Genomic DNA, 27,021 nt, shown 5'->3' on the forward strand with positions numbered 1-27,021 from the left:
CAGTGACAACATCACTGATTACAATGGGTTCTATTCTACGAGCGGTGCGACAAAATACAATAGACTTCTATTTTGTCATGCCGCGCGATGTGATGTGACCGATGTGATAAACATGAGTTCTGGGCTGCAATGCAGCCAGTACAAACACCAGCATTGACTGAATGGCCACGATCAGCTCCGGTGGCAGTAACACAGGCTTTAATGTGCCGCAGACGTGTGCCGTGATGCGCAGATCAACTCTAGTCTCTAACGTCACTGAATCTGCTGTTAAAAATGATCCATCCATTCATCAAATCATCATGCAATACTAAGAATTAGAATCATTGTAATGTGATGATCAAATATAGGTGATCATATCGGCGGTATATTCGCCGTTACCGTTATATCGGTGACAGGCTCATATCGGCCGATAATATCAGCTAAACAATATATCGGTCAGGCTCTATTACAGACCTGTTTCTCAGTCCAAAATCACCAACATGAATTCAGTAATTTATTTCATTTGACAATCATGCAATGGGAAATGAAGACTGTCAATAAAGAGTTTTATTTCACAGATAAATGTTTTCAATTCATGTTTTTGCTCATATTGCATTAATTGTTCCATTGTAATTTCTTTCTCTGTTCTTTTAATTACTGGAAAAACATGAAGCAAGGTTTACTTGAGAATTATTAGATGACTACAAGCCATTATTTATTAGTATTTAACAAAGGAGTGATCAGTAACATTAACTCTTGCTATGGAAGTGAAATTGGTATAAAAAAACTGAGAAATGGTTTTGTCAACTGAAATTACACATTCCCCTCCCATCACCACAGATTCATATGTGAGTATTTTCAAAGCCACACTCAAAAAGAGTATCAGATGCTTTTAATCTAAATCTATCCAACTTAAGGGGCACCGCATTTCAGTTCATGACCTTGGCACTGCTAGTGTCTTTGCCACAAATAATGTGACCAGGGTGTGTTCCGAGTTTAAAATCACGCTACAGACTTGATATACTATCAAGTATTACAATCAAAAGGATTCAAAGTATGAGCCGTACAGTAATAAATCAATACACTGAGCCTACAGTGTTGCTGCACACACCAAACCTACCGAAACAAACTATACTTTTTCTCCCATGATCCACTCCCATGAGTGAGCTTAACAGTGTCACACCTGCCCAACACACACCCAGTCAGCACAGCACCACACTCATGCCACAGCAACACAACACCTCCCTGTTCTGGTTAAAACACGCCAGAATAAAACATTCCCCACATTCTTATCACATTCAATGACAGTGAGTCAACACTGATACCTTCCATCCCATCACTGATGAAGAAACATCAAACAACACTGTACAACGAGAAGAAAAGTATGCAAAAGGCGCTGGGTGGAGACGAACAATAGAATAGAAAAAGACATGAGCTCAGTCTGAATAATGGACAGTGTATTATTTGAAAATTTCACTGAATGAATCATTACAATTCTGCATTCCAGTGGTGGCTAATTACCGTGAGTCTTCGATATTTGGTATTTATATCTTTATGACGGGAGTCACGTAAAGCAACTCACTCCTCAACTGTTATGATTGATATGTTTGGCTGTCATAGAAACAGAACAAGATATTACAACCATGACTCAAGAGCAGGAGGTATTCACAAGCACTGCGTTCTGACAAGTATGATACGTTCTTAGCCACGGGCCACAAAAAGCTTGGAAAAAATGAAAAGGAAAATTATTAGTTAATAGGCTCATATGGTGGTCCTCTGGTTTACAAGTCATAGAATAATGCAGGACTGTCACGATAGCAACATTTCAGTAGTTCAAACCAAAACTAGTCAAAAATGTGAGTAGTTAAGATTAAGTTTAAAATCAATTTTATTTGATTTATATATAGGTAATTTGTCTTAAGTTAAACTGAATGTTAAATTTAAATCAAATTAAAGATTAAATTACACAAAGTTTAAAAAAATTAAATTAAACAAACTTAAATCAAATTAAAGTTCAGTTAAAATCTAAAATCAAATTAATTGATATTAAATTACATTAAAAGTTTGATTTAATGCTAAATCCAAATAAAGATTAATTACAATTAAAGATTACATTTAAATCAAATTAAAATATTAAATTAAGTTAAATTAAATGTTACATTTAAAATCAAATAAAAAATGTATTCAATTACATTGAAAGTTATATTCAAAATTACATTTAAATCACTAATTCAAGTCAAATTAAATTAAAATAAATTGCATTAAAAGTTATTTAAAACAAATTAAATTTTTAATTTAAAGTTTAATACGTAGGATTATGAATCAAAACCTCTTAAAAAGTCATAGCGACATGAGCTCACCACAATACAGATGAAGTCTCAATCCAGACCCAGTGTGCAGGCTTCTTCTTTGAGCTTTCCAGACACAGGATTGCACTTATCTGTATTTGCAGGCACAGCCATGAATTCAGAACTGACTCATCTGAACTGACTCAACAGCAACGATAAGCAGTGGTTAAACTCTGTCGTGACTTTTTGCAAAGGAAGTGGTTAGAGAAGACCCAGTTTTTGGTCAAAAGTATGGCTGCAATTGAGCATAAGTTTTAGGCCTCAATTACAGCGCAGAAAACAACGGGTAGATTTTGCCCTGAACAGAGAAACTGTGGTGCAGACAGACATACGCCATCATTACGACTACCATATTATCCTGTTCACTGACTTTAAATAAGAACAGCCTTTAACTGCTACAAAACCGAGAGACGGCACACAGGAAATGTGGTAAGAGACACAGAAATCCAACAACAAGATACCACATTGTGCGCACAAACAAATGAAAGTACTAGAAATGAGAAACACAACCACCTCAATGAGAGAGTGGCACACAGCCGTACAGCCACTATATGTTGCCCTCATACGGAGATGGTTTGGGTGTGTATTATGCTAATAACCTACATTAAAGATGCAGTCACACTTAACTTCACAGTTACGTAAAAAATGCAAGCTTGTGCAAAGAAGTGTCTCGCTTTCCGAAGTTCAAGTTTAATGCACTTGCAACTTGCGAATTCATACAGAAAGATGATATTTAGTGAGAACCTAAACGTCAAATATTTACTTGTTAAACCGGTTTGTTTAAAGAGAAAGTAGATGGAGCATATTTTCACATTCAGAATAATGAATGTGATTTATTAAAAATATAAGTCCTACAGCATGACATCATATCCTGTTGCCAAATTCTTTGCAAGCTTCATGCGTATTGTGAACACACTTTTGTATAAAATGGATTATTCACCATAAGCACCAAAACAAATGCATGTCTGTGCACCGTCTGGGGATTCTTTTGCCTGAGAACCTTTTCTGCAGATAAAAGAAAAGATGTGTACACAATTATGAATTGAAAGAGACACTCAATCTCTTTCGTCATCAACAGGTGACAACAGATCATATCAGAGCACGCAATTTCCTGTGTATTTGAGCATGTGGTGCAAATTCTTGCTAAACCAAAGAAAGACTAGAAACTTTGCATATGCTGAAAGCATCCAAAAACTGTGGTTTTTGAAGAAAAAAAGTTCAGCTTGGTGCCCACTATGAAATAACCATCAGAATATAGAACGGTATGGAATTGTTGCTTTGTATGGGATGCTATTTTGTGGTCCAGATGACCATTTATGATCAAAACCATAAATGGTACTCACTACTTGCCTTGTTGGTCTCTGTATGCAGCTGATTTATTGTACAGCTGACAGAGTTTTAGTGCAGAGACGTGTGCAATTATAAGACATGTTTGTGGATGTTATGTCTTCCACAGCATATTAGCACTCTGGGTATATCTGAATAGAGAGAGCAAGAATGCTTCATTCTCAGAGGAGGGGTCTCGGGAGATGTTTACACGACACAGTTTTCAACTAAAAATGGAAAACTTCGAATGCGTTTTGACCGTTCATTTACACGACAACGGCGTTTTGGGGCCCTAAAAACACAAACTTTTGAAAATGGGTTTTAAAGCGCAAGTTTTTGAAAACAACACCGTTATTGTTTCAGTGTAAAACACAAAAACGCGAATTTGCATAAACAGAGACATTGTGCGGATGCGTATTATGCGTTCGTACAAAGTGACATCGCCAACTACTGGCCTGGCATGCATATTGCAGCATCTTAGGCCGTTTTCACGGATCCATGTCAACAGGGGTTATTTTGTCAAAGTTGTCATCTGTAAAAACAAATTAAATGCACATAATATTATTTCTAATTAAGTCCTGTTGGTTTAAAAAGTCTACACCGTGAATAAAGCAAAGATTATTAAAGTACTTTTTACAAGAAAGTACTATTTTAGTTTCAGATTTTCAAAATTTCATTGTATTTAAAGTTTACTCTGTATTGTTATTTTGCACAACTGACCAGTGTTAATTTAGTATTATTTATATACTCTTATATTTTTATTGATATTCTGAATTAGCTTGTTTTTATATTTTCAGTTTTCATTTTTGTTATGTGCTTTTGTCATTTTTATTAGTTACATTTTTTTTAAATATTACTATTAAGGTTTAGTTTTTATTTATTTCCAGTTAGTAAATTCAGTGCTTTAACAAACCTATTTCATTTAGTCGCCAAGGCAACATTTCTAATGATCATTTAATTTGTTCTAATTATTGTTATTATCATTTATTTTTTTTCCATTTAATTATTTCAGCTTCATTACAATTAACAAAAAATCTTTGTTATCTAATACTTTTGTTCTATCTAATAACCCTGCTACTGACATGAATGTGTTAATACTTGCTTATTCACACTATTGTTCACAGTGCCAGTAAATGTTATAACAAAAAAGCATGAAAATTAAAACATGAATGAGAAGAATGGGTGTTTTGGAGTGACGGAAGTTAAAAAAAAATACTAGTGAGGGAGAAGCTAAAATTGAGGGATGAGAAGAATTGCACAGGTGGAGACAATAGAGAGGTACAAAAGCTCTCTCAATGGGTTTGGTCAATGCATAGACACAGACGTCTGGCTTTTTCCCCATCAATTCAAAAGTACTGCTCAGTCATCATTCACATTCAGTGCCCAGCCTCGAAACTGCATTCTGCTCACTTCAAACCTACAGAGAGCTGTGCTACAGCAACAATAAAGGAGCAACTGGTAGAAACTGGTGATTTTTAAAGTAACTTCTGATGAGTCAGACATTTATTCATTTCTGAGGCTGGCCATGTGGGTTTGGACAGTGTTGACGCCTTAATCTGTAACTTTTCACATTATTCTGCATAACTGAATCCAAAACATTCCAGTCTGTACCGGGGCAAAAAAAAACAACAACCAGCATGCAAGAAAATCCATTGCATACCCTCAAAATATCAAAAACAACTGTTTACTGTACATGCACTTATGAATCACAGTCTATTTAAAGGCTACTATCAAGCAGAAGTATGCATCTTAAAACCAAATGAGCTGCCCTACCTGGACAACATTTTTGAGCATCATAAGCACACAAAATCAAGTGTTTCCGGTTACTGAATCTCTTAATGTATATTACACTAACTACTGTATTCTGGTCTCTCATCATCTGGTCTCAATTCTGATTTCATTCTAATGTAACATGTTTTAAAGCTTTACATGGAACAGCATCTGTCTATTTTCTGAACTCATGTTTGAAGTGTAAGGGTGTCCCAAAGTGTCCCCCTCTCCATTAGGACCTCCATCAACATATGTAACCCTCTGGTGCTCTTTGGTCAAAAACTTTACATATGCATTTTTTTTTTTTACTTAAGTGGAATGGTACGAAACTTGGTAAATGTTTTGCCACTTGCCATGTAAAAAAAAAAAAAAAAGCTTGGTTCAAAAAGGTTAAATGGTCCTGAAAAAACAAACAAACACAGCCATACTCCTAAGAGTCAAAAATGACGCCACTGGAAAACATTTGGTACTGCACCATAACAAGCTCTTACTCATCTTCAGAAATATCAACCTCAAACGTGGAACACAACTTGTTTAGATTTATGGCTTTGAGTTTCTCGCAGTTTTAAAGTAAAACATGTTTTGGAAAATATATATTTCATATAAAATATGAAAATAGTATTTTTGTGAATTTTTCATAATTTAACTAATGACTTTTTTTTATTTTATTTTATTTTAACTTATAATAATCAGCCAAGTGTCTTCTTTAAGATGAGACCAAACTCAAGTCTGTGCTCCAAAGCATTCAGAATTGATGACAGTTCAAGCTGGAAATGTCATTTTCAGGTATGCTCAAAAAGTGGTTAACAGGCAATACATGGACTGCATAAACAATTTAGTACCACAAAACCCCCTAAAAACACTAAAATATTAAATAATAAAATATCAAACTAAAATATAGTACATCAATTTCATTTAAATATATATTTTTTTTTTTAATCAGTCATGTGAAGAGCACCAGAGAGTTCAAAACCCACCTAGTCTCATTTGTTCTCTTTGGCCTTTGTGACCATATAATGTGCAAGACAAATACACTGTCTGAACCTCCTTTCATTTTAAAAGTCTAGTTTAATTTCCCTAATGTACAGTGGGTTGGTTCACTATGTTTTGCTAAAAAAAAGTGCTTTGAAAACAATAAATAAAGTATCACACTGAAATGAGTGATGGAGGACTAGAGGCTCCTCTGAATCGAGCTGCAGTGTTACAGCTGTTGTGTCGATCCTAATGACACATTAGATCCTTTTCATCACTTAAACAAGCCGAAACATTCAGTTTCTCGCTCATTCCTGCGTGGGACAGTCAGGCTTTCCAGCAAAAGTAACAGTGAAAGACTAAAGGATGCTGAACTGATGCCATGTTTCTCACGCCTCACCTGATGAGGAGTATAGACATCACTTCGGAACAAATACAGCCCAGTAACGCTACATATTTAGTTCGAATATTAAGGAAAATAAGCACTTACCTGGTAAAGCGTTGGCGCGCGCTGTTAGGAGTAATCACAACTCTGCGTGAGGCACCTATGCGGGCGACGTCAAAAGCACGCACGCGTCCTGCTCTTCTGTCACAAACTCTGTCCGCTTCCTAACGCACACCTGATTCAGACACTCTCAGCGCCTCCGTTTTTAGGCTGCGCGCTCCATGTGACCAAATTCCCACACCGCCCAGTTTTTTTCGGACTTTTCCCGAGAATGTTTCCACTGTGGAGATGATGCTCTCCACTCACACGCCACGTGTCGCTGTCAAAATAACTGCTGGGGGGCTGCGCACGCGAGGGTGGACCGCGGGGCGTGTCGAGGGGGTGCGGAGAAATAGAAATATGATTTTAAAAGCAAATATCTATAACACTCTGTGCCAGTGCGCCACCTGCTGGTGGTGGTCAATAATGAGAACATCTTATTTATTCAAGTTTAAAGTTAAGATTCTAAAATCGCCTTCAAATAAAAGAAATCAATACTTGTATTCAGCAAGGACACGTGGAATTGATCGAAAGTGACTGTAAAGACATTTATAGCTATAGTTCAAATAAATGTTGCTCTTTTGAACTTTCTATTCATTAAAGAATTGAAAAGAAAAAATCTATCAATTTCTAAAAAAAAAAATAGCAGCACAACTGTTTTCAACATTGATTGATTTCTTGAGCACCAGATCAGCATATTAGAATGATTTCTGGAGCATCACGTGACTGGAGTAAGGGCTGCTGAAAACTGTAAGAACATTTCGTAAAAATGACCGTTTCATTGTATTTTGATCAAATAAATGCAGCAAATAATTATACAAAAATTCATATAGATTAAAATATTGTTTAATCTATAAAAACACTAGGAAAAATAATATATTACAAATCTAGCAAAAACTGTCCATGCAGTTCACCCTAATTTAATATATTTTAAAATAATATATAATATATATATATATATAAATGAAAAATAAATAAAATAATAAAAAATAAAATAAAAACTGCATATATATATATATATATAAAATGCGGTTTTTATTGTATTTTCCTTTTGGCTGTTTTTGTAACATGCTTTATTTTTCATTTGGTGTTGTCAAACAGTACAATCTCAAAACTCATAATCAGATTACCGTGGTTTAGCAGTGAGTTGTTCTGCATCAGTGTTTTGGAAAATTAAGGCATTATGAGCTATATGACATTAGCATTTTCACTCAAATATATCTGTCATCATGTTCTCAAGACTAATTATTTCATTTGTTGCATACAAGCAGGTGTGTTGACTAATGAAAGACAGCGTGTGAATAACAACAGAAGCATTTACTGTAGCAGGTGCTGCAAGGCATTTAGTCTTCAGACTGGACTATGAAGAAAATCATAAAGATTCAGCAGCAAGCAAACCAATGTTTTTCATTATTTATTTGATCAATATCAAAATCTGTGAGTACCTTAGATACTGCAATACATTGTGTGGCAATAAAAATATATTATCTTTTTTCCATTATTTGGTAACTGTTTGATAACGATTCAACAATATGTACAACAAAAATGTAGTCAGCTACTTGAGTTCCCAGAAAATTAAAAACAGAAGACAAAGTGAGTTAATGATGGACTTCAATGAATACCGGCATCTTCCACAACCATTTTAATACCCAACATAAACCACCAGTAAAAAGTCCTCCGGCTCCTGTCTTAAAACCTGTGCACATGTTCTTCGACATAAGAAACACACGCTGACTTCATTTTAAAGTGTCATTTTCAACCTCTAAAATCACAAGAGCTCATGATTTATGTTATATTTTTAGTAACATTTTTAGTGTAGTTTTAGTTCTTGTTGCAAGCATAAAAAAAACAATATTAATGCTTATAAAACAAGAAAAACATCACATATGTAAAACATATAAAAACTTAGATTAAGATATATTCTCTGAAATTTAACATTATACAATTTTAAGTAAATTACTCTTGTTTAGTCATTTTTACTGGAAAACAAGACAAAATACTGCTTAAGTTTTTTTTTTTTTTCTTGTGAATGAATATACATGCAAATCATGATGTTCTACTGATCCTGATCCTGAAGACTGATCCTGCATTAATTACCATTTTCAGTTGAATATGGTTTTAAATCATTCTAATATGTGACCCTGGACCACAAAACCAGTCATAAGGGTCAATTGTTTGAAATTGAGATGTATACATCACCTGAAAGCTGAATAAATGAGCTTTGCATTGATGTATGGTTTGTTAGGATAGGCTGAGATACAACTATTTGAAAATCTGGAATCTGAGGGTGCAAAAAAATCGAAATACTGAGAAAATCGCCTTTAAATTTGTCCATATGAAGTTCTTAGTAATGCATATCAATGCAACCAAAAATTAAGTTTTGATATATTTACGGTAGGAAATTTACAAAATATCTTCATGGAACATGATCTTTACCTAATATCCTAATGATTTTTGGCATAAAAGAAAAATCGATCATTTTGACCCATACAATGTATTTTTGGCTATCGCTACAAATATACCCAAGCGACTTAAGACTGGTTTTGTGCTCCAGGGTCACATATGGAGTCAAAAACCATGCTTAATCTAGTCTGGCTGGAACCCACCATTAAAAAAAATACAATACAAAAGAGTTTGAAAGTGGCAACACTTTCCCTGTCCTAAAGCTTAAGAGAATGGCATGCTGGGTTTGTTACACAATTAACGTCAGATTAAACACTTGGAGACAACTGCACTAAGCGCTTACAGACACTTGATAATGACTGCTAAAACTGCGGTTGTGTTTCTAAAATGATGTGGCGATCAATGACAACTGTGATGAGCGTTCAAAAAAAAACGGACGGTTTTAACCATGTCTCACATCCAGATCCTCAGGACATGTAGTGTTCAAGGGCAATGTTGCTACAAATCTGAAACCAAAATGGAGGTAAACTTTACAAAGATGTTAAAATTGAGTAAGTCATCTTAGATAATGTCAATAGCATTGTGGAAAACTATAAATAAATGTAAGGATCTTCAAAGCATAATGCAGTGTGGCTTCATTACACGTAAGTGGTCAAACCCAGCTGTGTCCAACATCTGTGAGAGATACTGTAAGCAGAAGAGTGCACATGCTTAGTGGAGGATGTGACGTTTTGATATGTGTGTGTGTGTGTGTGTGTGAAGAGGGCAGTGGTTTTGTATATAGTGTACAGTGGTATTGTGCATTGATTAGTGGTTGAGCTTGTAGTGTTAGTGAGAATTGGTGGAAGCTCCTAAACTGGTGCCACATAGTTGCCAGGGAATGTTCCATAAGCATGGGTCCTTTCAGACGTACCTGACAGGAAAAGAAAAAAACAATGTCATTTAAGCAAGAACATTTATGGCACAAAACAGCTACCTCTTTGCTAGCATATTATGGTAAATGACATTGTTGTAATGTGAGAATCGGCACAGGGAAGGTCTGGCACCGAGACTGCTCTTAAAGATACATTTTTCAGTTCTGCTACTATACTGTATGTCCATGAGTAGAACTGTATATTCCACTTTGATTTTTGAGTGATTATCTTGTGAAATAATCTATATTCAATACTTTTTAAAAGTGTGGGTTCAGTAAGATTTTGTAGTTGTAAAAAACAAATATTATTATATTCTACATAATACTGTATAATAATATTATTATTGTCTATTTCAGATTAACCTGCCCCTACAATCCTGTACACTAAAAATAACACCAATAGTTTTAAATGCTTGAAGCCAATTTAGGCATTGCAATAATCAAAATATAATTATCAAATATTAAATTATGATATGACTATCAATAAGGTACCAATATATCATACATCCCCATGGTTGATCTCTTTACTTGTCTGTCAAAAAGCACATACAGTATCTTAAGTCGGCAGTTGTTGGTTGGAATAAGCTGTGAAGTGAAACAAATTTACCTACAAACCAGCCGTCATCACACTTCTCTAGGACCTGAACGATGTCTCCCTCTCTCAATTCCAGCTCGTCTCTGTTCTGGGGTTTATAGTTGTAAACTGCTTTATACCTGAATGCAAAGAGAAAAAGTGAATGAAAAAGAATTACAAATGGTAAAGGGTGAAATCAGTAGCTGGATTAACCCTGGATATGTTTCTTAAAGGGACAGTTCACACAATAATAAACACTGTCATATTTTACTCTCCTTCATGTCATTCTAAACCTCATGACTTTCTTTCACAGCAAGATGGCCAGTAAATAAAGAGATGTTTTTTTTTTTACTTAACTATCCCTTTAAACAATCATAAAATTAATAAATGTAAATGATCTTTCTCTGTCTGCTTCAATTAGGTCAGTAGTAATGAACGATGTTCTGTAGAAGTACTCACGGTTGTCGTGAATAACCCATGTTCACAGGAGACTGTGATGTGGAAGGAATCTTAATATCTGCATTGGGCTGCGGAGATAGTGTTCTGGTCCCATCCTAAACATGATTGTTAAAGTTTTATTTGATTAGATTTTTTCCCCAAAAAAATTATGCAATATGTCATAAGTATTCACACTCATTCATTGCCACATCTATTCTTTGAACATGTTTCTATGTTGTTACTTGTGATCAACTGATATTGATTTTTCATTTATGGTCCTCGCTGTGTACATAATATAATTTAATGAAAATGCATGAAATCTAAAAATAAAATAGCTTAAAGTAAATAAACATTTATTTCCCAAAATACAAAAATATTCTACCATTCAAAAGTTTGGGGCCAGTAAGAAGTTTATTTATTTGTTGTTGGGTTTTTTTTATGTTTTTAAAAGATTTGAAAGAAGCTGCTTAACATTTTTGTGAAACCTTTTTTTCAAGATTTCAGGATTTTCACTTTTGATCAATTTAAGTGACGTGACATGTGACATGTGGCCAAGTATAGTGACCCATACTCGGAATTAGTGCTCTGCATTTAACCCATCCAAAGTGCACACACACACCGTGAACACACACCTGCAGCAGTGGGCATGCTTATTGAATAAAAGTACCAATTTCTTTCAAAAATTAAAAAAAATCTTACGGATCCAAAAAACATTGAACTGTAGTGTTCCAATAAAATTACTCAAATTAAAACCACATATGTGCCACAATGCAAAAATTCCACCATTCAAAAGTTCGGGGTCTGTAAGTTTTTTTATATATTTGAAAGAAAGTCTCTTCTGCTCTCCAAGCCTGCATTTATTTGTTCAAAAATACAGTAAGAAAACTGTAAAATTAATATTTTGTAATAATATATTATTACAGTTTAAAATAACTGTAATCAGCAAATGCTGATTTGCTGCTCAAGAAACATTTATTATCAATGTTGACAACAATGTTAATGTAAAAGGCCTTACTATCACTTTTTGATCAATTTAATGAATCCATGCTGAATAAAAATATTAAAGTCTTTCAAGATAAATAAATAGTAATAATAAATAAAAAATGTACTAACCCCAACATTTTGAACTGTAGTGTACAAATACAAACACTCAAATTTAAAGCTGCAGTCCGTAAGTTTTGCTTCTTTGTCACCATCTCTGTTTGAAAACCTGCAATTGCAGCTGTGTGCGGAATTATCTTCCTTGCATGGGTTGTACTCTGGCACAGCTCCAGCGCGGATTAATCTAATGTTCTGAAGAGTATGTGTGGCAGTCAGTCACCGCACCGGTGTGGATATTGTACTTCGCAATCACAGATTCTAGCCTACGTCTTGGAATATATGACCCAAATAAGCATTTTCACCGGATATTGTCATCTGAACAAGTAACAAGTCTGCCACGTTTGTTCTGACCAACTGAGGAAAAAAGCATTACAGTAAATCTTGCTACCAATGATGATTTAATCTAAATGAGCTAATATCACATCAAACCCTGCAAATTATTATTATTGTTATACTTTATTCTCAGATTATTAATGTTAACAACATCAGCATTGCGTGACTATGAGTATAGTGTGTATAAGAGAGTAGATTTCAATTTTTGGACAGTCAAATCTCTAATTGTCATACCACTCAAATTTAATATTAAGAAATTCTTTTAACCCAAAACACAAATTATGTTTCCTTCGAACTGGTTTACTTTAAAAGACAAATCTTGTGTAATCCCAGGCTATCTGTAATCAGAAGCACATTTAAAACTGAAATATAATTTCATTTCATTCACATGTGTTTCATAAACACAATCTTTTCTGGATTACAATCCGCCATCAAAATGATAAATTGAATTATTCCAGCTGCTGTGAGAAAAGGCTATGAACGATCCGCCACCTGCAGGATCCTCACATGCGATAAAGCCTAGTAGCTGGGACAACTTCTTTATGTTTACAGAAGTGATGTAATGATGCGGCAGCATGCTCGAATTTCCAGCAAAAACCTACCCGTACCACTCAAATTAGAAAATATTATTATAAGCTAACCGTTGTGAATCGGGCTAAAGTAAGGCGATAGTTTTGAACACTGGCTGGTTATGTACTTGCTCAAATATTGATTTCGGATCATTTTTAACCAAAGAAAGTTACGGACTGCAGCTTTAATAAAACACTTATTTGCCACAAAATAATTTTTAGCTGTTTTGTCTTATTTTAATTTATTTATGTTGGCTTCCTGATTGAGAACCACTGCCTTAAAGGGACAGTTCCCCAACAATTGAAGTGTTCTTCAAAATATCTTCTTTTGTGTAATAGTAAAGTACAATCATACAGGTTTGGAATGACATGAGGATGAATTATGACTATAGTAATTTTGGGCAAACTATCTCTTTAACATCTAGCAATGTGGGTTTTGATTTATACCGGTGAATAATTTTGATTGAAAGATTGATTCACTGCTTAATTTCATGAATCTTTTGGTAGGTTACATCATTACACCAGCAGGTGGCGACCAATGAGTATTTTCAAGTATTATGACTGATGATGATAATAATAATAATAATAATAATAATAATAATAATAAAATTAGAAAATATTATTATAAGCTAACCGTTGTGAATCGGGCTAAAGTAAGGCGATAGTTTTGAACACTGGCTGGTTATGTACTTGCTCAAATATTGATTTCGGATCATTTTTAACCAAAGAAAGTTACGGACTGCAGCTTTAATAAAACACTTATTTGCCACAAAATATTCACTAAAAACATCATCCGATTAATAGGCTATACATAGCCTATTAATCAGATTAATTGTTTGTTGTTTGTCTACACAAACCTGGGTGATGTACGGAGGGTGTGAGCTGGTGTGAGCTGGCAGTCCCGGACCCTGTGAAGATGTCAGCACATGATTGGAGGGAGACATGGGTGATCTGGTGTCCTTTTCCAGTGGGCTGTGAGGGTGCAGTGATCCGGTCCGGTTGCTCGTGGATGAAGTGGGGCCAGGTGAGAACTGGAAGCGGTTTGAAGGCTGTTTTGGGGTGGGCTGTTTGTGTGTCAGAGGGGAGCGTGACTGGCTGGAGTGTTTGTGAGGTGAAAGCTGGGTTTCAGGGGAGCGTGACAAGGGAGACAGAGGGGAGTGCTGTGGTCGACCAGGGCTGAGGGGCTCTGGGGTTAGAGTGGGAGAAGATGGAAAGTCATCACTGCTTTTAGTGCGGGGCATTTTGTTGACCTGGACGTAGTTAATGGGGAAGATTCCACTGCGGTTGGTGCCAGCGATACGACCCTCCAGCCAGTGATCATCAACGCGTCTGGTGATGGCGATCACCTCGTCCTGAGACAGAGACGAGAGAGAAGAAAGCTGCTGAAGCTGCTTGGTGTCAGATATCATGGTTCTCTGAAATACTTGATTCGGATTGGTCAATCGCAGCATTCTGTGGTCGAATATTTGTGTATAATGATGATGTTAAACTGTATCATTTATGGTAATTGACTATAATTGTTCCAGGCAACCATTATCCTACATATCTGTGTTGGTTAGGACTGAGAGTCAATCCCAAAAAGAGTTGATTTACATGTCTGAGCATGACATGATTAAGACTCATTACCTAATTACCAAACTCAAGCCTTAAAGCTGTGGTTTTCCCCAAAAAATTTGACTCTAAGACCCCCTATTATCTAATGAAATATTCGAAAGCTCCATGACTTTTTCAGTTGTTCATGATTTACTGAATAATGAACTTCAGGGCAAGGATTTAAAAAAACATTTAAATGTTAACATTTATATATATCAAGATTTTATTAATTTACATGACTTTTCTACGTCTAGATATCACAGTTTTAAAATAAGGCTAATTCATATGCAAGTTTTTCAATACTGTGGGAATCCTTGCCTTTCAAAGGGGGAAAAAAAGCAGTTGTTTATGGGATGAATTAAAATCAGAAATATCTAGATTTTAGCTGTTTTGTCTTATTTTAATTTATTTCTGTTGGCTTCCTGATTGAGAACCACTGCCTTAAAGGGACAGTTCCCCAACAATTGAAGTGTTCTTCAAAATATCTTCTTTTGTGTAATAGTAAAGTACAATCATACAGGTTTGGAATGACATGATGATGAATTATGACTATAGTAATTTTGGGCAAACTATCTCTTTAACATCTAGCAATGTGGGTTTTGATTTATTCCGGTGAATAATTTTGATTGAAAGACTCATTCACTGCTTAATTTCATGAATCTTTTGGTAGGTTACATCATTACACCAGCAGGTGGCGACCAATGAGTATTTTCAAGTATTATGACTGATGATGATAATAATAATAATAATAATAATAATAAAGATCATTTGAAATGCAGATTTGTTTACGATCATCAAAGCCACAAAATAAAGTGAAATCAAAGAACGAACTGGTGTGATGTTATTTAGAACAAAATCAGGCCAAAGTAAAGCTTGATTGGGGTTTGTTTTGGGTTCGAAACAGCTTGTCAAAGTGAGCTTTCCTAAAAAAAGTTCACTCCAACACCTTCAAACTACCATTGGTCAGTGGTGTTTACATAACAGGTAGATGTGGCTCTGGGGCTCCACCGTCTCCAGCTCATTTTTCTGTTCAGTCTGTTGAGGTCAGACATTCAAGGGTGAAAATATAAACACAGAGACCTTATTTATAGTAGAAACTGAAGTTTCTAATTGAAAGCAACCCTGACACTATTTTTTTAAATTAAAAAATAGTGTCAGCTTACTTTAAATAAACCTGTTCATTGAAGTGCTATATAAATAAATGTGATGTGACTTGACTGGAGAGCAGAATTGCAGAGCATTGCTCATGCAAACATCCACTATGATCAGATGCTTTCTTAACTGCTGGTTTCTCACTGCTTTATTCTGTTATTGAGTGGGAAGTGTGCAGCGCACGCCGCTCTCCTATTTGGAATCTAATATTTTCTGAAAATCAACTGTGCATAACTGAAAATTAAAAAATAGTGTCAGCTTACTTTAAATAAACCTGTTCAATGAAGTGCTATATAAATAAATGTGATGTGACTTGACTGGAGAGCAGAATTGCAGAGCATTGCTCATGCAAACATCCACTATGATCAGATGCTTTCTTAACTGCTGGTTTCTCACTGCTTTATTTTGTTATTGAGTGGGAAGTGTGCAGCGCACGCCGCTCTCCTATTTGGAATCTAATATTTTCTGAAAATCAACTGTGCATAACTGATTAGTTGTAGTATGTGGTGCAGATGTGCAGTGTTTCTGGCACCTTTCTGAAGGACAGCTCCACAGGCAGGTCGGCATTGAAGTTGAACAGGGCTACAGCCTCTCCGTACTCCAGCACCTGGATGGTGGGAGACTTTATTGGCGTGGGCTTCTCCGTTGGAGGAATAATCTGGAAAGAAAACATAGGAATATGGGTAAGTGAAAAGATGATGTGAAGTGTTTCATTAGCATACATATGGACACACCTCCACATAGCTGGTGGGAAACATTCCCACTCTCCCATGATGCTCTCCTTCATACCAGTTGGCGTCCACCTGCCGGTGTATGTACACTACATCCCCTTTTTGTAAGGTCAGCTCCCTATGGATGAGAGGTCAAGAATAATAATAATGGATGTGTGTGATTATAAATATGTTAAAACATTGTTAAATGAATAATACTAAATAACAAATCAGGGAACCATTTATTATTTGATTTTCATTTATTTTAATCACAGTGGCATTTGCAATGCTTTCATTTTGGATCAGACTTTCCCATATCCTTTATAGATGGATGCCAATTCTGCAAATAATTAGGAATAATGAAATGTGTGTTGTGTCTTTTGTTTCTACTTACTTTGGTGACTGTGCTTGGAAATTAAATTTCGCTCGCGCTGCTTTCATCTGTGTAGACAAACATGCGTTCTTTCTCAACGTCTGTGTCAAATACGTACTTTCCATTCAAACACCTCTGAGAAAAATGATCAAATATATACTGTACCTTTCTCTCTTCTTTCTTAGGTTGGAAATCCATGTCTGGTGATGTTATGCGATCTGTAGAGGAAAGAGAAGACCAGATATGAGATAGTGGCCCGTAATATACCAGAATCAACAGCAGAATTGTGTCTATTGCCCATGTTAGCTTGCAATTATTGGGTGTTTCTTCAACTTCAAGCACTTTTATGCCCTAGGGCAGTGGTTCTCAATTCCAGTCCTCGCGTACCACCGCTCTGCGTATTTTGCATGTCTCTCTTATTTAACACACCTGATTCAGATAACCAGCTCGTTAGAAGAGAGCTCCATGCATCAACTGTGTTCCAATTGACATGGTCCCTACACTGTAAAAAATTACCGTGAATTTAACGGTAAAAGACTGTAAAAATGCTACAGTAAAAACCTGTTAAATGGTTAACGGTAAATTCCCCTACTATATACGGTGAAAAACTGTATTGGACATTACATGTATTGGACATAAATTTTACGGTAGTATACCGTTTTTGGAAGTGAAAAAAAACGTATAATTTACAGTGAATAACCGTAAATTGACATTCCCAGAATTCCCTGTGTTACATTCAAATTTGATGTTTTTTTGTTGAAATAACTATGTTTCTTCTTAGTTTTTTCTTATCAGTTTTGTATATTAGGGTTGTGTGTTACACCTAACGTTGTTAAATGAATGTTTATTGCATTATTTCAGTTTCATGTGTGTCACCATGATGGTGTTTAGTGTTCGTTTGAACGACACTGTGCACCTTCTATATATGTTATTATCTTAAAGCTGCTTGTGATGGGCTTTGGTTCATCATGTGACTTTCTCATCACCTCCTGCATTTGCTGGTTATCAGTGTATTACAAAACAGATTTCAGTGCTTCAATAGGTTGGTATATTATATCAGTTAATGAAATTACGTTATTTAACTGTAAATTTAAGTTAAAACTGTAAAACCTAAAACGTTGCTACCATATTTTTTATGGTAAAATTCCGGTAACCACAGCTGCCTGTTTTTTACTGTAAATTTTACGGATTTTTTTTTACAGTGTACACAGTGTTCATTGCTCCCTACTCCCTGAAGTTTACTTCACTTTGGAACATTCATTCACGGATTTGCGCTACGCCACGGCCTGCAGCGTCTTCACACACAGATGAAACTTACTAGTGAAGTGTGAAATAAAATCAAAAATAATTTTGAAATAAAATCTTACAAACCACAAACTTTTGAATGTATATTAGTGAGAGAATTTGGAGATTTAATCAAATTTAACTAATCAAACAGAACCTCCAGCTCTGCACACCTTATTGTGTTTACAGTGGCAGAGTCTTTCTCAATTAATCTCCAGGAAAAACTACTGGATCAATCTAATCTGCAATCAAGACCTCCATCCTGCTGCTTGTTACACACTTCCTGTCCTGCTGAACAGTGACTGACTTCATTTGTTTTTCTCATTTCACAGAAATGTGTTTACTTTGTATTAACTGTGCAAAATGTGAAGCAGCCTTGGGGAATGAGAGGAGAGGAGAAGAGTGGCAAAAAGTACAAGGAAATAGGAAACGCAATAGGAGGAGGGAATAGGAAGGTGACTATATCTTACCATCAGAATGCATGAAGCTCGCTGTTGTGCCCTGCTTTACAGCAGAGCAGGGGATTACGGGATAGCTGGAAAAGAAAAACAAAAATAATAATGTGACAAATCTATCCCAAATACTGCAGAAGCAAAACACTGTAAAAAACAGCAACGGCAAAGCTCAAATCTTATGATATGTTTACACAACAATGATTGTACTAAAAAAACGAAAAGTTTTTCTTTTGCGTTTTTGAAAAGTTTGATACAGATGACAACATTGTCAAAGCAATCACTGTTCACACGGATTCACTGAAACGGCTAAAAACACTGTATTATTCATGCCAGCAGGCAACACTACGCACCTGCACACTTACTGTACCTATAGACTGAACACATAATACACATGCACATGACGTCACCGTTTTCACAAATTCACGCTTTTGCAGTTTACATGGATACGACAATGGTATCGTTTTCAAAAGAGTGCATTTTCAGGCCCCCAAAATGTCGTTGTCATGTAAATGGACAGCCAAAACACATCAAATGTTTTATGTGTTTTGTTGAAAGCAGTGTTGTGTAAGCGCCCCCTAATATATTAACATGATTCCTCAAAATGACCGTTATTAGTTTCCAATAAGGAAGAAAATAACAAACAAGATCTTATCCATTAATGAATTCTCAGGTTTTTCTTCCAAATAACACTCCAATAAGCTCATGTGTCTCCTATAGAGTTTCAGAGGCATCTCAACTATGTCTGTGTACAAATTTACTAAGACACCAAAATATGCAATTAAAATCAACATGAGCTCAAACGTTTGCTATTATCTTCCAAGACCAAACGCTTAAAGCTATTCACATTCATTTTAAAGCTCTACATTCAACTAATACACAAATTAATAAATACTGTAAATGATTACCATGCTGATACACACATGAACAACAGAGATCCCAGAAAAAATAATATACATGTTACAAGACTCAAGGGAGACATGAAGAATTCCATGAAACACAACAGATGGTCTGTCTCAGCCATGAGGATCGAAATGGGGATATTTATGAAAAAGTGCCTCATTTTAACAATATTTATACAAATTATTGGGAAAATGGCAGTGTATTATATCAAATATTATGCTGATAAAATGGCAGCATACCGATTCTTGAACTCAACAAACAGTTACTATGTTAACAGGATTTCAGCCCCAGGGTTATTAATCGTTCCAGAAAGAAAGAAGCTATAAAACTGTCCTCACTCTGTATCCTTTTTGTAGCAGCAGGAGCATTTATGGCATTTCGAGGGTGGGGAGGTAGTCAGCGGGGGGCTGGAGGGGGCAGAAACCATCAACATGCCACAGAAAAACAGAGCGAGAACACAAGAATGTGTCAGATCCAGTGAGATACGGGCCCCTGGCGAGCAAATACTGAAGCTAAAGGTGTCCGAACGGGCATAAACATCTGAAGTACAGGCCTGGAAGGACCAAACTTTGCCTTTTATAGCTCTGCCGTGTCAAAAACACATAAAGAGAGGGATAACTGCTTGAGGAGCAGTGATGCAGGCAGAACAACTGCGGACACACACACTTCTAAACTGTGTCGAATACAGTCTGAGAACTGAACCAATACTGTAACTCTTTATTAACAGGATGAACAAGATCAAGCATGTGAGTAAAGAACGAGACATCTACAATTTGACCACACACACACTTAGACATAAACACACACACTCTGACAAATACACAAACACATGTACAGGCACACAAAGAGCTCAGCATGGGGTCGGGTATGTGGGCCGCCGGCCAAAGAGTCAACAATTAACCAATCAGACGAGGAGACAGGCCGGGCATGTCATATGACCTTAATAAGACAGTGAAAACAACAGAGAATCTACTGCAGGGGTGTCAAACTCAACACTCATACCATGTAGTTTTCACATATTCTGAAGGACTTGATTAGTTGGATCAGGTGTGTTTAATTAGGGTTGAATCTAAACTCTGCATGGCTCCGGCCCTCCAGGAATTGAGTTTGACACCCCTGATCTACTGCATGTGTCTACTGATTCATTATCAGATATCATTTCTGCAAAACACTCCAAAGAAATTACTTGGCCCCACCTGTTTCATATATCCAAACTTCTATCCAAATGATATAAAAGTAATTTATAACTACATAACATATATAAAGTTAATTACAATTGCTTTAAACTAAGACCGACCCTAACCTAAAAGTGCATTTTTATTAAAAAATTTTAAAAAATAGATTTGTCATATCTGGCTAACTTAGGGACAAATCTGTTTCCGAAGTATAATTAAGTAAACTCAGAAGCTTACCTGTTTTCTTGTCTGTTCTCTTCTGTTCTTGTGGTTGCAGTGTTGGCTTTAGATCCCTGTAAATACAAATCACAATTTCATTCAGCTCTAACACACATGATCTCTCTCAAAGACACAGTTAAACAGGAGCATTTGGGAGCAGCTCGAAGGAAATCTCAAGAGGCGGTGACCATTCCTGCACTGAAAGCTGCACAGCTCCCCTGGGTCCTACACTCTATTTTATTTTGGCCACACTGTAAATGTGAATGAGATGGAACTGATGATGTAATCAGTTAAGATTTCCACAGTTTATTTCACAAGCACAGGGAGAGCCATAAACACAATTAGAGGTGCAGTATTCATTGACCCGAATGCTAATTTTAGATTAAATTAATAGTTTGATTTTAAGCGAACAGCAATTTAAATATGAGTCTGTTTTTCACATACAATATGTGGATATTTATTTGGCTAATTTTGGCGCTGAGAATGATTTAGGGTACTTTAATTTTTATTGTATTGAATAGAGCAGCAAGAACATTCTGCTAAACTTCTCCTTTTGTCATAAAAAAAATTTAAATGAAAGTTTGAAATAAGATTTTTTTTTTTATGTTTTTTTCTTTTTTTAAAGAAGTCTCATATGCTCACCATGGCTGCATTTATTTGTAATACGTAAAACGTAAAGTAAAAACAGTAATATTTTTACAGTATATATTATTAGAATAAATAGAATATATATGCATGTATATATATATATATTATTATTATTATTATTACAATTATTAAATAACTGTTTTCTATTTTAACATATTTTAAAATGTAATTTATTCCAGTGATGGCAAAACTGAGATTTGAAATTAACACTGAGCTGAGAAAGAAATAAATTAATACTTTTATTCAGAAAGGATGCATTAAATCGGTCAAAAGTGACAGTAAAGACATAATATTACAAACGATTTCTATTTCAAATAAATTCTGTTATTTGAACTTGTAATTAATAAAAGAATAAATAAATAAACAAATAAATCAATACATAATTCTATTCAAATTGATTAAAGAAAATTGATAATTATATTAAGAAATGTTTCTTAAGCAGCAAATCAGCATATTAGAATGATTTCTGACACTGAAAACTGGAGTAATGGTGCTGAAAATTCAGCTTTGCATCACAGGAATAAATTACATTTTAAAATATATTAAAATAGAAAACTGTTATTTTAAATTGTAATGATATTTCATAATATTGCTGTTTTTACAGTATTTTTGATCAAATAAATGCCTTGGGATTTGGAAAGAAATGAAGGGCAACTGATAATTTTTGGGTGAACTGTCCCTTTAAGAATCACAACAAGAGAGACATGGCAAGAAATGGATCAAATAAACAGAGCCGGGATATAAAGAGCAGACACTGCGCAGATTTGGCGTGACTCAAACGAAAGCTCAGCAGTGGGCGGCAGCAGACTTTGGCAGTTCGGCATTACAGGAAGTGACAGAGAGGATCAGCATGCACAGCTGTCAGATCAGAGCCAACATCCAGCAACCTGAAGCACACTGACAGGGAGATAACAGCAGTGGCCAGAAACGCAGAAAAACTCTTTGACTTTTTTGGCATAACAAGTGGGAGCTTAAGACTAATACCTTGTCTGAAGGGTGTGGGAATTTTTAAGAAATCAGTTAGGGTCATAATGGATGACTAAAGTCTGGCTAGAAGTCCAAAAGATTTAAAAGCCATTTAGAGCGATTGATACAGTACGCCAAATTCAACTTCACAAATAATCTCCCTGTCTTATCTAAATGCTGTGTCTCTGTTTTTCTATTACCCTCACTCTCTAAAACTCCGAAGTAGATATTTGTTTAATATTTGTTGGGCAAAACTCAGAATTGAAGTATTATGAGTGTGTGTTTGAAATGAACAGGCCAAAAATCACAATAAGTTAACAGGAAGACTTGCAAAACAGTTTTGCAAAATACAATACCATTCTTATTTAAATCGTTAATTTAAAATATATAACTTATATTTTCATTTATTTGAATATATTAAAATTGTTATTAATATTTCACAATATTACTGTTGTAACTGTGTTTTTATCAAATAAATGCAGCATTGGTGAACTCTAATCCCAAACTTTTGAATGGTAGTGTATGTATATCACTATATGTACTGAACTAGATAGAGACATGCAATAGCAGATCATAGGTAATTATTGTCTGGTTTCAGGGAGGTGACTGATGATTTAATGAGTATCGATGAGAAGTGTGATGTGTAGATGGGAGGGTCAGTACCTCACCCCTGCCTCGCCGCTGCTGCTGCTTCTGTGACAGTTTCCTCTCCAGACCACGAATGTCTGAGTCCAGCTCCGCCTCAAAACGGTTCAGCTCTGACACCAGCGTCGCCTGAACAACAGCATGACAGCCAGGTGACACATAGCACATTATGTGTTGGTGTGGTTTCACATGTCCACATGCAATCTGGGACTTCATGCGATTTCATGTTTATGAAACTTTGACAAGACATTTAGAAATTCCCCAGCATAATAAATGATGATAGAGAGCATGTCCAGTATTTGCAGAAGAGAAGAGCGAGAAAAGAATCTGCCTTCGTTTATTCAGATTGTGCTGACTGTACATGTATACTACAACAGCATGAAAATATCTTCTTCAGGCTGAAGGCTTAACCAGACCATAGGCTTTTAATCAGAAAATGATGTAATTGTACACTGTAACAAATGTATAGGCTATTGCAATTATTTATAAAAGAATCCAGAATCCAGAAACATACAGACTGTCAGAAAGTGAGACATGTGCAGATGGATGTCTGATGTGGAAGTTCGGCAGACACTCACCTCTATGGATGGAGATTGGGATTGAGGTTTCACTGGGCTGTGATATGAAGGCAGCTGTGACTCAGACCTCAAAGGCTGAAGAACAACAACAGTACAATATCATTTGGCCACATTCAAAACCATACTGTATTTCAGCTAGTTGCCAAGGTAACATTTCTCGTTTTCATTTAGTTTAACTTGATGAAGTAAAATAAACTAAAACTAAAATAAAAATTGACAAAAACTATACAAACATATTTAAAAAAACGATTAAAATGGCAAAAACTCAACAATATTAACTAAAATTAAAATGGAAAATAACAAAATAAAAACTCATTCAAAATATGAATACGAACTGTAATCTCAATGAGCATGTTTACATGCACACCAATACACTGATAAGTACCAAAAATTATTTTATTGAAACAACCCGATTTATTGGTTTACATGTAAATGGTGGCAATGTGAAAACATAAGCATCCATGTATTCTCCATAAAGAATTATATCAGTTATGTGAGTTGTGATGTTAAATAAAGCGTTAAAAAGCCCAGAGTATTTCAAAACGTCTTGCACAGACTCGTTCTCCTCTCACAACAGACTATGTTCACATGGACATCAGTAATCTAATTATGTACCTTATTCAGAATAAGACAATATTACGATTAAGGTGTTTACATGAGTTGCTTTTAGAATATTCCTTTAATTTTCCCGTTTTATGTGTTATAGTACATAGATCGATTAATGGCACGCGTCATTATGTCCCATGTGACGCCATCCCCAGAATTTCACGTATAAACACATAGTTCGTCTTCGTTATGATGCCATGTACAGTTTTGGGTGTTTCATTTTTAATTTACTGAAAGCTTCAAGTGCAGTTAATTATTTGTCATGCTATACATGCATACAGACTACGGAGGTGTTGAAGCCATTCTTTTATTTGCCATCAAACGGTTGACATGCCGTGTGTGTATCCTGTCGCAAAATGCTGCGAAAAGTCCTACACGATGGTAATAATGTGATTAAGGTGTGTACATGTCTATACTGCACTTCAATAATGCGACTAAAACAGGAATACTCCACATGTCTTAATTCGATTAGTGTTTAATTCGATTATGACTTTAGCCGGATTAAGGTAATCAAAAATCTCTGTTTACATGGTAGATTCTTAATCAGAATATTGTCACAATCGTATTCAAATCGGAGTATTGTTGTCCATGTAAATGTACATGTTTGAAGTTTCTACTACTATACCACTTAAACTGCATGAGATGAAAACACATTTTGGGTCTTGGGTCAAGAAAAAGTCAGAGTTTGCGATATTTCCTCCTCCCCTACCACTGTGGCTGGATGCGCTTAAAGCTTCTCTGTCACATATTACACATGTGCACTTCAATAATCGAACACATCGCAGGTTAAGGTGTTTCAGGCGAAAATCAGGGTAATAGGCAGAAAGCTGTGTCGATCGGTTTATGCATAAGCTGATCATGACCTTATGCAAATAAAGGAAAAACTGTTTAACACGTTTACATGTCCATACTCGTTGGCTTATTAATATAATCAGTTTATGAATGTGCATGTAAACGCACTCAGTGATATTAAAATAACACTTTATTTTTAAGAACTACAAGTACAAGATACAGGTTTGAACTGAATACCATTTCATAACCAACTTAGGAGCCAATGTAAGTATAAACCTGATGTGTTTTGCCTCAATTAAATGATTTCATGTCCAAACTAACATGTACAAGTAGAAACCAGCAGGCAAAGCGGTCACTCCTCCTCCTCATAAGTCAAATGCAGTGAGGTGTGAGATCTCAGAATAGATCTCAAACATGACTATGAGGTCTTGCAACAAGCGGATTGTAGAAATAAAGTTTTCAGAGAAACAAGCCCAAAAAACAAAGTCTGATTTTCTGATCACTGATTTTCAGTAAGTTATAGCTTTTCGGTTTGTTTCTCACACAAAGCTATGACTCAAGTCATATGGAACAATTTTAAAGGCATTGGTGGACTGTGTAATATATGATTTGTAGGGGAAAACTTGCAGAAACTCATAAAGAGGGCATATTTGTTTAAATTTTGCCAGTTGTCCAAAGCATTATTGTGTCTGTTGAAAGCCTTTTTGTTACTGTCTGTTGACATTCCACCAGTCCACTCTCCCTTTAAAGCTTTGAGACTAAAACACCTCGTTCTTCAAAGGACATCTGATCTTAATCGGGTGTAGATCACACCTATCCACCTACACAGCATCATTATACAAGAACAAACTGAAAATCTTGCGTTCCCACACCTTTTCATGGCCAGTTATTCAGTGCAATCTGAATAGGGTATGTTCAAATGAATTTGATATTATACACTCACACGTAGACAGATAGATATATTTATATATATTTTAAATGAATTTAAATTGAGATAGCAAATTGAAGGCAGAATTGCAATTTGAATGTAAACTGAATTTGAAGTAGAAATTGTTTTGAAAGGGTTTTTGGACAGACAGACGGATGAAAGGAAATCTTAGAATTTCTGGGGGGAAAAATCTAAATTTAAGCACCTTGCATGAACCCTGGCCTACGTAAGAGGTAACTATCATTAAGATACTGTACTGATTTAAAACCACTTCTAGTGTTCAGTCTAACCCAATTACAAAATGCCAATAGACAGTAACAAAAAGGCTTTCAACAGACACAATAATACTTTAGACAACTGGCAAACTAAAAAAAAGTTTTTTAGAACAGTAACAACATGCCATCTGGATACCTTTTGGCTAAAACGTTATATTACAATACACAATACACTGCATTAGTCTTTTTGCATTTTTAATTGACAATATTTCTAGTTAAACTGCATGAAGAGGTTGCCAGAAGCTCGAGTGATGGCTAATGATAGCTGTCTCTTACCCGACTACGATCCTCTACTGCTGCTCCCTTTCCAGGCTCAAAGTCAAAAATACTCTTGGGTTCTGGGTGCTTCCCTGTGTCGCCCAGATCAGCCCTGTAACACACACAGAGGCCACTTTAGCCTCTTTTTTTCTGTCACTTGCAGAAACAGATCTTAACCTGCCCAGTGCCTGTGTAACTCTGTAACTCTCTCTCTCTCTCTCTCTCTCTCTCTCTCTCTCTCTCTCTCTCTCTCT

General features: G+C 35.6%; 2 protein-coding genes across 2 annotated transcripts in view; both read right to left on the bottom strand.

Annotated features, from left to right (window-relative positions):
- LOC107548241 (PDZ and LIM domain protein 2-like) overlaps positions 1–7,167 on the bottom strand; it is an 80,785-nt gene extending 73,618 nt beyond the window's left edge. The window contains exon 1 of the mRNA XM_016228874.1: positions 6,886–7,167. The gene's annotated coding sequence lies outside the window, so the exon portion shown is untranslated. The remainder of the gene's footprint in view (positions 1–6,885) is intronic.
- A 2,218-nt stretch (positions 7,168–9,385) lies between these two features.
- The window catches only part of LOC107548264 (vinexin-like), a 64,470-nt gene continuing 46,834 nt past the window's right edge, over positions 9,386–27,021 (bottom strand). The window contains exons 9-21 of the mRNA XM_016228897.1: positions 26,786–26,879; positions 23,909–23,983; positions 23,349–23,459; positions 21,090–21,145; positions 18,793–18,857; positions 17,204–17,256; positions 17,060–17,106; positions 16,690–16,804; positions 16,488–16,613; positions 14,068–14,562; positions 11,229–11,323; positions 10,803–10,909; positions 9,386–10,195 (exon numbers count right to left, since the gene is read on the bottom strand). Coding sequence (XP_016084383.1) covers positions 10,134–10,195; positions 10,803–10,909; positions 11,229–11,323; positions 14,068–14,562; positions 16,488–16,613; positions 16,690–16,804; positions 17,060–17,106; positions 17,204–17,256; positions 18,793–18,857; positions 21,090–21,145; positions 23,349–23,459; positions 23,909–23,983; positions 26,786–26,879 — 1,501 coding nt within the window. The 3' untranslated portion in view covers positions 9,386–10,133. The remainder of the gene's footprint in view (positions 10,196–10,802; positions 10,910–11,228; positions 11,324–14,067; positions 14,563–16,487; positions 16,614–16,689; positions 16,805–17,059; positions 17,107–17,203; positions 17,257–18,792; positions 18,858–21,089; positions 21,146–23,348; positions 23,460–23,908; positions 23,984–26,785; positions 26,880–27,021) is intronic.

The sequence above is a fragment of the Sinocyclocheilus grahami genome, unplaced genomic scaffold, assembly GCF_001515645.1.
Source record: "Sinocyclocheilus grahami isolate Dianchi unplaced genomic scaffold, SAMN03320097.WGS_v1.1 scaffold345.1, whole genome shotgun sequence".
Classification (NCBI taxonomy): domain Eukaryota; kingdom Metazoa; phylum Chordata; class Actinopteri; order Cypriniformes; family Cyprinidae; genus Sinocyclocheilus; species Sinocyclocheilus grahami.